Genomic DNA, 13,443 nt, shown 5'->3' with positions numbered 1-13,443 from the left:
TTGACAGAAACATGGAAGACCAGGAAAGTTCCAAGACCTGGGTTCCAACCCTGTTTTATTTCCCAGCCGTCGTCCCACCGGCTGGAGGGGCAGCCACACTGACCTTGAATCTTTTGACTTTGAGTTGCTGGAATCCCAGAAGCTAAATTCATAAGGTTCAGCTGGACCTATGGAAAGAGGGAAAGGGAGACAATGGGAAGAGCTAAACCGTGTGCCCCAAGCTCAGAAGAAGTGTCCTTTCCATTCAATGCCCCGCCCTCCTCGCGCTGCGCTGAGGTCCTTCTGACCTGGAACCTGAGACAACCATGGACGTGAGGCCTGCCCACCACCTTCAGGGAGTGCGATGATCACTGGGCCCTAAATGAGTGTGTGCGTGTGCGTGTGCGTGTGTGTGTGCGTGTGTGTGTGCGTGTGTGTGTGTGTGTGTGTACCATCGAAAATATAGCAATCCCAAGAATTCCTGATTTCCTTGGGCCAGAAATGACAATAAGGGTTCAGGGTATACTCAATTTCCCAAACCCAGGATGAATGAGAAGACGCAGGGTCCGGGGATGGATGGGTGGATGTGGTGACCACCCCTCTCTTGACCCCAATTTCAACCATGCTTTTTGGTTTTAATAAAAACCCTTCATTAGATGAGACGTCCTCTCACATCCCAAGAAGAGCGTGCACAGCAGCCCTCCACATGTCAGGAACAAGTCCTATGTCCTGATCTGGGGTCCAGAGAATGTGGTCACCGTGGATCTGGGTGCAATTATAATCAAGGAGCCGTCGTTACAGTGGAGGAAAGAGATGTACTGCCCACAGGGAGGGTGGCCTTCTGATCCCAGCAGCTCCAAGGGCTGCCTGAGCCTGGGCCAGAAAACGGAGGACACACAGCCCCCCATAACAGTGGGAAAAGCAGTTATGGAGGAAAGGAAAGGATCTGACCCCAGGTGGGAGGATGCAGGAAGAGGTGTTCTGAGCTGTTTCTAGAGGCAGGTTCTCTTTTCTAGCTCAGGGTTTAAGTTCCAGTGACCTGGAGCTGTGGCTTATGCCCGAATTTCCTCCAGGGTGATGGTGGGGCTAGCTAGACGGATTAAACAGGGAAAGTTCGTTCTTGTGTTAAACCCTACCGGTGAAATCAGAAATTAAGTTAAATTTGTGTAATTTGCTCACTTGACACTAACTAGCCGTCTCAAAGTCCTCACACTGGACCAAAGCCGGCTGTACCTTCTCCACTATGGGACAGGACAACACGCCGGGAGGATGAGGCCAGAGAGCACGGTTGGGGCACACAGCGCACTCCCCGTGTTTCTGAAACACCCCTCGGGCAGCAAAGAGGACCAGCAGCAAGTGGTTTGCTCAGGAGGGTCAGCAAGGAGCAGGGCCCGAGGGTGTGCTTATCTCTTCCCCAGTCTGCGTGAAGGAGTGAGCAATGGGCTGGTGCAGACCCCTCTCCACGGCTACTTTTTCAGGGTTCCTTTTCCTACCTTCCCCCCATTTAGGTGCCCGTTAGGCCTCCGGGGCAGAGACTGGCACCGGGCGTCCTGCCAGCTCTGAGGCTGGCCCTGGCGGACGCGGGGGAAGGCGGAGGAGCAGTCAGTGGCCAGGTACTGGTACGCGTGCCAGGTCTTGCCGAAGTCTGAAGAGCGCTCGATCAGCATTCCAGCGGGCACGGTCCCCTGCAGAGACGCAGACAGGGCGGGGCGTGAGTGACTGAAGGGAGGGGCAGCCCTGGGGACACAGTCCCAGAAACAGGCGTCCACAGACCTGGTGTCTCAAGGATGGCGAGCTGCATCCCTGACCCCTACTCACTAGATGTCAATAGCATACTCACAGTTGGGACAACCAACAATGTCTCCCGGAATTGCCAAATACCCCCTGGCTGAAACCACACAGTAAGCTATAGGCCCCCGCCTGTCTTAATCACAGTTGCACCCCCCCACCCCCACCCCCCCCCCGCATCCAGCACACAGGAGATGCTTAGTTCACATTTGTTGAATGACTAGGTGAGTCTTTTGTTTGTTCTCCCCCTTCCCCATTTATACCTGTAAACTCATCTCTCACTAGTTTGCAGACCACCACCGCATCCCTACCTCTCTCACAAACGCACACTGCCTGCCCCCCAGAACCTAGGTCCATCCCCCTCTCCAATTATATACCCTCTTGTCTCTTGCCTCTTCACATTTACACTTTACTGTTCTCTTTGCCTAGAATGAACTTTTCCCTTCACCGGGCCATTACTGGTCTAGAAAGGCTTATCTCCCCCAGGGCACGTTCTCTGACCACCCCCCCAAACCTCCCCAAAGACAAGACCAAGCTACATGCCCCCTCTCCCGTGCTCCCCAACATCTCTTCTTACCAGTATCAGAGCACACACCACATTCTCTCATAAACTGAAGCAACTTGAGGATTGCGATTTAGCTTTATTCATCTTTTTACCCCTGACATCTGCCACCTAACATATAATCAGTGGTACATACGTCTGTAGCAAGCATGGACATATACATGAATGGGTGAGTGATAATAAAACTCCGAAACTAACAGTAGCCATCCAACTGAATGCTGCCCTTCAAAGTTGTCACCTTCGAGAGTGGGCATTTATTTAAATGACACTGGTATTTCGCAAAATACTTTTGACCTTTTCTTGAAGGGAGGCTCTTAGAGCCAACTTCCTTGGTCACACAAGAAATCAGATTCTATTGCTACTTATTCATAGCTCATTTTAACTCCTAAACATGGTATCGCCCATCCTGATCATCGAATCTTATTAACCAAACTCAATCCTTAAATGTTTGACGATTTCTGTAGAAAGAAGAAAATCAAATCTTTTCCGAAAAGAAAAATATGACCTGTCACCAGTGAATAAACATGTTCCCTTCAGAAGGAGCATCTCAGAAGACCATTGTAAAAGCAGAATCCGAGAGTGCTCTGAGCAGAAATAGCAGTACATTGCTCCAAAGCATACCCTTCACGTGGATGGGCCACTTCTTGGCTGTTTGAAACCCAGTCTCATCAGCAAAGTTATTAAAACAGAGGACACCAAGAATACACGGCCACATGATATGCGACCAAGCCCAGCACAATTGGTACTTGGCAGAGCTGAGTTAATTAGATGGGTTGAGGGCAGAGGAAGCAGAGAAGAAGCGGATATATAACCACTGCATGGCCTGGACGGGGACCCTGGCGGTGCCACTGTTCTCTCTGGAGTGAGGCCTCTGCTGTCACTGTGATACAGGCTCAGGGTAAGTGTCACCCAGCCTGGGAAAGGGCGGGCCTCCCAGCACGTGGTCATCACCCCCACTGGATGGACAAGAAGTCTGCTGCCCAGCGGTCTAAGCCCACAGGGCCCAGGGTCCCTCTCCATTCCACTGCCACCCCCAAGGAAGTGCACCTTAAAATCCATCATGATTCCTTGAAGCTGGAACTTCCTGTCCAGATCCAGCTGCAGAGAGACAGGGTTCACATCTGGAAGGACAAAGAGTTGGAACATTAGACCGGGGACTTTCCACCTTCCTCACGGAAGAAGGCTGTGGACTACACCAGTTCTCAGAAGTCAGAAACCCTCTCGCTGTGATTCTCCAGTTTCCCTCTCAGAGAGGAACGGCACCGGAATTTTCCCACTTACATTATCTAGGCAAGATCCTATCTATTTTTGGCCAAATGTCTTTCCCACCATCACTTGATGCTCCTACTACCTTACAGAGTTTCAACTTGTCTGCTCAACGCAGACCTGCTCCCGAAGCTCAGTGCCTTCAACAAGCCCTCTGTGAGGAAGTGGAGTGAAATAAAGGTATTCCTACCTCTTCTCACCCTTCCCTTAACTTCCAGTAAACTCTTCTACCTGCAACGTTGGAAAGACCTCCAGTGTGCAGGCAGAAGTTTCTGCTTGTCAACCACCCGTGTCCCAAAGGGATCCCAGGCACCCTCCAGCCACCCCCACCTATGGGAGCCTCAGTAAGTTTGGGCGCCTAAAGGTGGCAAGGCCTTACCGTTCTGCGACTGCCACCAGCGTGTGGGGCCTGAGGACGAAGCCACATTCTCCACTCGGTGACTGTTGTAATTGTGAGGCAGCCTGGAGTCACACCTGCAGCATTTCATGTGCCACTGTGGGGCAGGGAGACAACAGAGACTCAGAGGCGGGGTACACACAGAATTCTCCCCTTGGGTCCTGAAAGCCCAGGACATTCCCTCCATGGAAATGCTCCCCCTGGAGATCCACTGATTTCATTAATACACTTGGAAGGATTAACCTCTCAAAACAAGGCCACTGGTCATCTTTTAATTTAATTCCTTTGTGTCTGTCCTAACACATAGCTAAGTGAACAGTACATAGATATTATGGTTGGGAAAGAGGTATGGAGTGGTAGAAAAATCTTTGGTAGGTGACACTGCCTTGAAGAGAAACCTGAAAAGGGTGCCAAGGAAAAAAGGAGAGAAATTCACATTAATTTAGCATCTACTATGTGCTAAATGCAGGCTACAGAGTTTTACATCTCATCTCACTTAATCCTGGCAGCCTGGGGAAAATAGAGTTTCTGAGGATCAGAGAGAGGGGACAGACAAACAGGACAAGGGAATTTGGGGTTCCAGTTCTAGCTCTATTACCCCACTTGCTGAGCTCAGTTTTCTCCTCTGTAAATTGAGTGGAGGTTGGAACACAGTCATTTAATCAGTCAACCAACATTTATTGAGTATGTACTATGTGCTCGACCCTGCTCAAGGCTCTGGAGTTATAACAGTGAACAAAACAAAGACCCTGCCCTCAAGGGGCCAACATTCTAGTAACGTTTAGAACATCTCTAAGGCCTTCCAACACTGATACCTGGGATTTGATCTTTCCCAGGTTTGGTGTTCCCTACCCACAGGAGAGAATCCCATGATCCCTAACCAACCAGCACTGTGCAGGTGGGCGGTCCCCAGGCCAGGAAAGCATGCAGCCCTGGGGCTGAGGGCAGAGGCCCATCCCCAAGAAAAGCTGGGCCAAAGAGGGCAGCCCAAAAGCCACACCTTCCCAGGCCTGCCCATGCTCTGGGATGAGACAAGAGGCAGAGCTGAAGCCCCTGGGCTCCAGAGCGGGGCAGAGATCCCCAAGAAAAAACAAAAACAAAAACATGGCCAGAGAAGATGGCCCTTGTCCTTTCCTTGTTCTTTTAGTCCGTGTGCATGTACACAGGTACGCGCACGCGCGCACACACATACCCCACAGAGATAGCATAACCGTGTCCCAGCTGCCCCATGCAATACACATACAATTGTTTTCTCTGAGTAACCACAGCCCCAGACCTTGTGCACAGGGTAAAGAACACTGTTCAGAGCGCCCCAGTTCACCCATGAGAAGCAAGGCTTGGACAAGAACCTCCCGACCTGTTGCTCCTTCCGGGCAGGGACGACTGGCCTTCCCCACACCGCGTGCTTCTGCTTTCCCCTAAGCTTCCACTCACCAGGACCAGGGGAGAGCTCTGGCCCCCTTCTCTGAGGCCTGCCAGCCCCTGACCCTCTGGCCTGTCCGGGGAAGGTGATAAGCTAACTAGGTGGTGTGTGCTGAGCTGATGAGCCTGACAGCTCAGTCCCAAAGGGACGAGGTCACATAACTTAGTTATAACACCCAACACCATCTTTCCTCTCCACAGCCGACAAAGCTTGAAACTGTGATCAGGGAAGGGGTGCCAGGAGTCCTGGCTCACTGAGCCTCTGCGTCCACCCCACTTTCCAGCTCTCGCCTCCGTTCTGCAGAGTAAGAGAATTGTCACCCGTCCTGGTTCTGGCGCTGTCCTCATCATGTCCAAAGTACTTTATTAAACAATAATTTTTTGGAATGTTTACTGTTCCAATGATGGCTGGCACATGTGCCCTGTATGAAACGGCCCCCACTGCCCCCTCGTTCCTCTCTGTCCCTATCCATTCCCTGCCCTGCCACATGTTTGTTCCCTTGACATACTAGGCATTTATTGTCTATTCGCCTAAGTATTTGTTTGCTGTCGGCCTCCCCCCTACTAGAATGGATACTCCATAAGGGAAGGAAAGAACTACTTTCCTCTACTGCTGTATTTCCAGCGCTTAGAAAAGTGCACAGCACATAGTAGGCCCTCAATAAATACTTGGTGAATGAACAGTAACTGCTCAGCAGTGCTAACATTTTCATTAACATTATTACTAGATACTTCCTTCTTGCACTCGGGGAGTTTAAAAGCAGGTGGGGGAATGAGGAGGTAATAAAACATCAATAGTAAGTGACAGAGCACCTACTATGTGCCAGGTACTGTATTAGGAGTCTCCATACCATAACCTATCATATTTCCCCAAAAATAAGACCGGGTCTTATATCATGTTTCCAAAAAAAAGACCAGGTCTTATATTAATTTTTGCTCCAAAAGACACATTAGGGCATATTTTCAGGGGATGTCTTATTTTTTCATGTACAACAATCTACATTTATTCAAATAGAGTCACATCATCTTCTTCTGGAACATCATCATAATGTACTAAATGTGTCCTTCCGGCTGACGATCTTAACTGGGGCTTATTTTCGGGGTAGGTCTTATTTTCGGGAAATACAGTATTTAAGCCTCACAACAACCCTATGTGGTAAGTAGCATTATTCCCATTTACATATGAGAATGCTGAGGTTCAAAGAGGCTACATGACTTTCGTATTGACTGATAGCCAGTGTTGGCACCAGCACCAGAGAGGGTCCTCTCCCTCCTCTCCCCTCCCCTCCCCTCCCCTCCCCTCCCCTCCCCTCCCCTCCCTCTCTCCCTCCCTCCCTCCCTGTCATCCTCTCATTTCCACTAGGTAACCAGCTAGATGCACAGACATCATGGGAAACATGGTAAAGAGGGAGAAATCCTGTCTCACCCACAGGGCTTGTCTGACCCTGAAGCTGACCCTGGGGGAGGTCTTGGCACAGAACGCACCTTGGGAAGAAAGCCGGCTTCTCAGGTTGACCCAGCTCAGTTAACACAGAGACTGCAGAAGTGTCAGTGGCTGCAATAAATACCTGAGCACTTAGAATAATTCCTTTCTGGGCAAAAGAAGCTTCCAGCTGGAATCTGACTCTCCTCCAGAATCCTATTTTGGTCCCTGGCAGAGAGCATGCCCTTCTCCCCACTCTGCTCAGCCTCTCAGGGGCAAACTTTTCCACTCCCCATCCTGTCTGCACTCCGCACATGTCCCACAGAGAGACAAGAGCCAGCTGCCTTCCGGTGTGCTGTCACCAGAGCCGTCTCCCCAGCCCTGATAGGGGCTGACCCCAGCCTGCTCCCTGGCCAAGAGCCAGAAACAAGGCTCTTTCTTGGGGCCATGGGACATAGGAGCTAGAACAGTTCAAGCCGGGATTGTGGAAATGCCCTTGACATTCCCAAATGATGGAATATTATGTAGTTATTAGAGAAATATGGGGGAAATGCTCACATTATAATGTTTTATGCAAAAGAAATTGGAAATAAACGTGCATACATCATGCTCTCAAAAATATATTTTTAAAGAAATGGGAAATGTTTGGAAGAAAATACATCAATATGTTAAACTGATATGCCTGTTTTCCATATGAAATGACTAATATTCAGCCACTTTTATCTACAAAAATGGCAACTGCATGCAGTTTAACCTAATATCTCTGGGTAATGGCATTACAGGTAAATATTTTCCTTCATTGTTATTTTTTAATAATTTAAAACTTTTATACTTCGGGTATATATTAATCCTTATGCTCAGGAAAATAGTCATTATTGTAAAATAAACAAATTAAAAATGTCCCAGTTATTTTGTATGGGCTTGTCACCCTGCTTCTTCTCCCAGTCTTCACCATCTGGGGGTACCCATGCTTTCATCACCTTCCTTCCACGTGTACAGGCACTGACGGAGGGGTCCAATGGCCGCGTGCACTTAAACGTACGTGCTGCTTATCATAGTAACACAGCTAAAGGAGGAATCCATCGCAATCCTTACAGACAGGCTACGCTGGCAGCCTTGGGCCAGGTATTTTAAGCAGCTCTGCTTGTCAGCTAACTGGCAGGATGGAGGTCCGAAATAAAATGGCTTATGGCAGAAGCCCAGGTGAACAAGCTGCTAGCTTCTTCTTTCCCTTTGGGCCTCAGTTTCCCTTCCTATTTTAGTCTTGTATGCCTCTATGTAGTATGTGAATAGTGCGTGTGTGTGTGTGTGTGTGTGTGTGTGTGTGTGTGTGTGTGATTCTCAACGTGAGGCTCTTCCCCTGGTGTGTGTTCCATGCCTCTGTCTCTCCTGGAGATGAAAGCTCTCAGCTGCAGCTGCCTCCCTCTCCGGGGTCATTTGGCCAGCATTCCTCTGGCTGTCCTACCTCGGAGACATGGCATTATTATCAATCCAGCCTGTCAGGCCTCCAGCCAGTTTGGCTCCTGCTTGCCCTCCATCTGGAAAGGCTGAGCCTCTTCCCCTATCCTAGAGCCTTCTAGAAGCTCAGCTCAATCTGGCCAGAAGACAAACCCTCCCAGAGAGCTCCGGGAGGGCAAAGGAGAGCCTGAATCACAGTGGAAAGGGGTGAAAAAAAGGCAGGTGAGGCAAATCAAAGCTCTGCATCTGTGTAGAACACAGAGCTAATTCTAGGGGGAAATAGGAAAACAGGGTGTGGTTATACATGGCCCAGCTCCCTCCCAGAAGCAAGCCAGAGGTCACCTGTGTCCATGTAAGGGGCTACCGTCAGGGTCATGGCTGCCAGGCAGGGCCCAAAGAAAGAAAGCCACGACCAAAAAAAAAAAAAAATCCAGTTCCCTGAAAGAAAAAACATTCCCTCCACTTCAGCTTCCTCCTTGGTGAAATGCAGGTGTGGGTGGAGGTAATGAAGTTCCTCCTTGCTCTAATGCGCTATGAGAATTCTCCCCTACTCCAGCTTATCAGCTCAAAAGTTAGGCACTCCAAACAAGAATGCAAAAGAAGCAAGAGAAATAAAGACATTGGCCAGACGCTGTACTTGGAGAAACACTTCCCAGCCAAGTGGACAGGGGAAGAGGCTGTGGTCAGTAAGGCCTCCATGAGACCCCACTGGGATTCACAAGCCTCACCACTTCTATGTCAATGGATGTAGCCAGCAAAGGTCAAAAGTTAGGGCCTGCTGCGGGGCCAGGTGGGAAGGCAGCCCCGGTGCTATAAGGTGCTTTTCTTTTTTAATTCATTTTTAATTTTTTTTTTTTAATTCCAGTCTCAATGTGGCCTCTTTTGTATATTCTTAGCTACACGGTTTCTCTTCAGCTAGTCTTCAGGTGATTCTAGAGGTTGAATGTTCTAGAATTTATTTGTAATTCTGGTGTGATCCTGGGATGCAGTAGGCATAGCGGTTACCTAATCCGCCATCTTGGAGCCTCTCCCTATGAGGTACTTTCAACGCAATCTTCCTTGTCATGAAGTAACATCTTGCACCCTTAACTCTGCACCACCCTTATCTCCATCCCCACTAAGTTCAGAAAAGTCACTTTCTGAAGCTGATTATAGCAACGATGTAACCACACACCTAAAAATTATACAGGACCAGGCTCTTTCCTGAGCACAGTACATACGTTACCTCATTTCATGCTTCCCAAATCCCTGAGGTAGGTATATGACATTAAACGGTGGGTACCCTCATTTCACAGATCAGGAAAGCAAGTCTTGGAAGAAGTTAAGAAATGTGTCCAAGTCATAGAGTTAGGAAGAGAGGAAGCAGGGATTCCTGTCCCAGGCTATCTGGCTCCAAACTTTCTTGTCCTGTTATGATTCAAGGGACACAGTGGTCACTTGGCAACCGTGGGAAATTGCAAGGACTAGAACTAGTTGTAAAGATGCTCTCGCTCTTCTCCCCGGGGAAGGGCAGCCTCAACCCCAGCCTAGACATCTACAAAAAGGTGTCCCCCTAGACCTGAGTGCAGAGAGTTGGTTTGTGTGCCCAGACCTCCACAGGCTCTACCAGTCACAATGGTTCCCACGGGCCCTGATGACAAAGCAGCAAGGTAGGTCTGTAAGACATTGCCCAGAGGCTTCTAGGGACCTGAACCCCAGGAGAAATGGGGTGAGAGGTCAGGCCACAAAAGCTGTGAGGCCACCCAGGTTTGTGTCCAGGCCTTGCCATCACACCTTTCCCCTCGTTTCTCCCCTTTCAGCTCCACAAGCCATTCCCCAGCCCATAACAACCAGGACCCAAGAATCTCACATTCCACCAAACCAAGCTTTGCTTCCCTCTGATAGCAACTCTTCGCCAATGTCCCTTTCCATTTTCTTCTTTCTCCTCTAAACTTACTCATCCTGGGTCTTACTCTCTTGGGACACTTTGCAAAAGCCACAGCTAATTTTCTCATAAGCAAACCCTTTCTGAGATATAAACGGTCGATAATAGATTGATATGGTGCTTTTCCCAAGAGTATTTGCATTTTAAACAATCAAGTCAACAATGCTTCATTCAAAAGAGTGAATCCCCAGTGGTAGGACCTCTGGGAGTTTCAGACATGCTGAGAGCTTCTGGAGAACAGGAGGACATATATTTTGGTCAGAGACAGGCTCAAAGTCCTCTGAGAGGAAGGAGGATGAGACTCTTAAGCCATATATGAATGTGCTCTGACATTAGCCATGACAAAGGTCAAGAAAACAGACAATTGGGGCCTGCCCGGTGGCTCAGGCGGTTAGAGCTCCATGCGCCTAACTGCGAAGGCTGCCGGTTCGATTCCCACATGGGCCAGTGGGCTCTCAACCACAAGGTTGCCAGTTCAACTCCTCAAGTCCCCCAAGGGATGGTGGGCAGCGCCCCCTGCAACTAAAAAATTGAACACGGCACCTTGAGCTGAGCTGCCGCTGAGCTCCCAGATGGCTCAGTTGGTTGGAGCGCGTCCTCTCAACCACAGTGTTGCCGGTTCAACTCCCGCAAGGGATGGTGGGCTGTGCCCCCTACAACTAGCAACGGCAAGTGGACCTGGAGCTGAGCTGTGCCCTCTACAACTAAGACTGAAAGGACAACTTGAAGCTGAACAGCACCCTCCACAACTAAGATTGAAAGGACAACAACTTGACTTGGAAAAAAGTCCTGGAAGTACACAGTGTTCCCCAATAAAGTCCTGTTCCCCTTCCCCAATAAAATCTTGAAAAAAAAAGAAAACATACAATCATCAAAGAAAGGCAATGGTTGTTGATGTGTGTGTGTGTGTGTGTGTGCGTGTGTGTGTGCGTGTGTGTGTGTGTGTGTGTGTTGGGCAGGAGGGGCTATCAACTGGCTACTGCTCCTCAGCTTGTTTCCAAGAGATAAAAATGACAGCTGTTTGGTTTACACAGCTAATTAACCTGAGGAATGTACTATGCAAGACTGTTATTAAGGCAGCTGGGTAATTAAGTTTTCCCCTGTGCAGGAAAAAAGTGGGGGATAAATGAAGCATTTGGGGGAGCAGACACAACATTGGAGAGGCACTGTCAAGAGCAGAAATAGGGCTGGAAAGCTCCCAGGTGAAGTCGGCTAGTTCCTGAGGAGCGTATACCAGCCCAGAGACGAGCAAAGGGCTCAGCCCCTGCCACTGCTCATCTGAGAGACCATGGGGGACCCTCAAGGGCTCACACACGGCCCAGCTACCTCCAAGAAGCTGGTGGGCAGTGATGCTAGAGACGAACAAATGTAAAGGCTGACTAACCCCACTCGTTCATTTCATAAATTGGGGAAATGGGGGAGAAGTCATGACCTTTGTGAGGTCACATTTCTATTCTAAGTGTCAGAGCCAGGACCAGAACTAGAGTCTCCATCCCAGTGGGGATGACTTTGCCAACCATGACTGCCTCCAAATCAGATGGGTAGTGGTCATCTTGAAAGCAGAGAGTGGGCTGGCCCAAGGACAGGCTGATTTCAGCAAGTATGTGAGTGTGTTCCCTGATCAGGGAAGAAATTCTCCAGAAGTGTCATTCAAAGATGGGATGGCCTCTGCATGCAGACACAGGTCCCTGGAGGTAGGTGTGGGAGGGGGGCGAAACAATTGGCATCTTCCAGACACCATGCCAGTCGTCATATGGCTTGTTCAACAACTCATTGAAATGGGTGCTACCACTACTCCCAGTTTTCAAATGAGGAACTGGGGCTCAGGGAAAACACAGAAGAGGACAAAGGCAGGGACCTGTCACAGACATTGTCATTCATGCTTGAGCTTTAGGGGCCAACAGGGCAGTGAGTTGACCCAGAAGTCATCTAGGAGCTGAAAGAAAGAGAGCAAAGGGACACAGTGGGACTGCAGCCTCGGGCCATTTAAGTAAAGAACTGCCTGGGTTCAATCCCAGACAATTAATGTGGAGTCAGGGCTGGCAAGGCCAGAAGGGCAAATGTGGGCATGTGGAAGGTACATGAGGCACAACTGGCCAAGGCCGAGGTCCACATAAGGGACCTAAAACCCCCAGATGCATGCCCTCAAGGCCAATAGGATTTAGCCACTGAGACAAAATTAGACAGAGGAGGTAACATGCCAACAGGCAGACTGGTCCACAAAGAGGAGAATGGGAGCTGGGAGAGACAATTTTGGAACTGGAAGCAGTCCCTACTGCTCCTGCAAGTCCATGGCACTGAGTCCCACAAGTGGCAGGCGGTGGGGGTGGGGTGGGGATAGTGAGCATTGCAGAAATGTCCAAGGTCATAAATCCCCATTGCACTTGCATTCGTGCCACATCAGTAGGCAGGCAGCAGGTGCTGAGTGATTTGTACTGAGCTCAGGGCTCGCAATGTCACCCGTGTACGGAAATAGAGCAGAGGCACTAAACCAGAGGCTTTGACTTAGGAAGGTGTGCATCTAGGGATGGGGGTGGTAGAGAGGGCTGAGGGGGAGAGGGGGCAGTGCGGTGTCAGTGGGAATGCAGCTCTGCATCACGCCACCCTCACTTCCCTCTGGGGCTGGCAAGTACCCTGCCGGCTGCCCACCATCCCTACTCAGAAAACTCAACTCCTGTGTGTTTCCATTAGCAATTTGGGGTCCCAGCACACACTTAAACCCTCCCAATAGCTCATGGGGATAAGAAGAGCCACTTCATAGAATATTTTGAAAATTAAATGAGGTAATGTATATAAGACTCTTAGTACAATGCCTGGAACACATAATATGTGCTCAATGAATTACAGTTGCTGTAATATTTAATAATAAAATAAAAATAATAAATTAAACTTAAAAACTGAAATTGGAACTCAGCAGAGTTAAATCTGGGTACTTAATTTTCATCACCCAGGCACCACCACACCTGGGCAGGGTTCAGGGTACATCTGTACAGAGGGACTAGCTGTGCCTTTAGAGTGTGTGTTCCTGGCTGGCAACCAGTAGCCTCTAGGTTCCATGGGTAAGGGAGAGGAAAAGCGAAATCAGGAGTGACCCTAAAGTTCATTTCATCTAACACTCACTCACGAGTAGGAAGCGAGACTGAGAAAGGGGTATTATCTGGCCCAAGATCTCACCCCAAGTGAGTGGCAGACCTGGGGCTACATCCTGCACCCAAGATGCCCTA

General features: G+C 49.4%; 1 protein-coding gene across 7 annotated transcripts in view; it reads right to left on the bottom strand.

The window, feature by feature from the left end:
* The window catches only part of LAMB3 (laminin subunit beta 3), a 53,045-nt gene that overhangs the window by 17,232 nt on the left and 22,370 nt on the right, over positions 1-13,443 (bottom strand). For 6 of the 7 annotated variants that reach the window (XM_074321967.2, XM_088801661.1, XM_088801662.1 and 3 more), the window contains 4 exons: positions 3,975-4,089; positions 3,377-3,450; positions 1,473-1,664; positions 104-167 (listed from right to left, as the gene is read on the bottom strand). In XM_074321967.2, coding sequence (XP_074178068.2) covers positions 104-167; positions 1,473-1,664; positions 3,377-3,450; positions 3,975-4,089 — 445 coding nt within the window. Of the gene's footprint in view, positions 1-103; positions 168-1,472; positions 1,665-3,376; positions 3,451-3,974; positions 4,090-6,899; positions 7,042-13,443 lie in introns of those variants that run through there. The other variant, XM_019714474.3, reaches the window with a different exon arrangement.

Source organism: Rhinolophus sinicus, chromosome 11, assembly GCF_057876585.1.
Source record: "Rhinolophus sinicus isolate RSI-liver-muscle chromosome 11, RSI-T2T, whole genome shotgun sequence".
NCBI lineage: Eukaryota > Metazoa > Chordata > Mammalia > Chiroptera > Rhinolophidae > Rhinolophus > Rhinolophus sinicus.
Note: the sequence above shows the minus strand (reverse complement) of the source record. Positions and strands in the feature narration are given on the sequence as shown.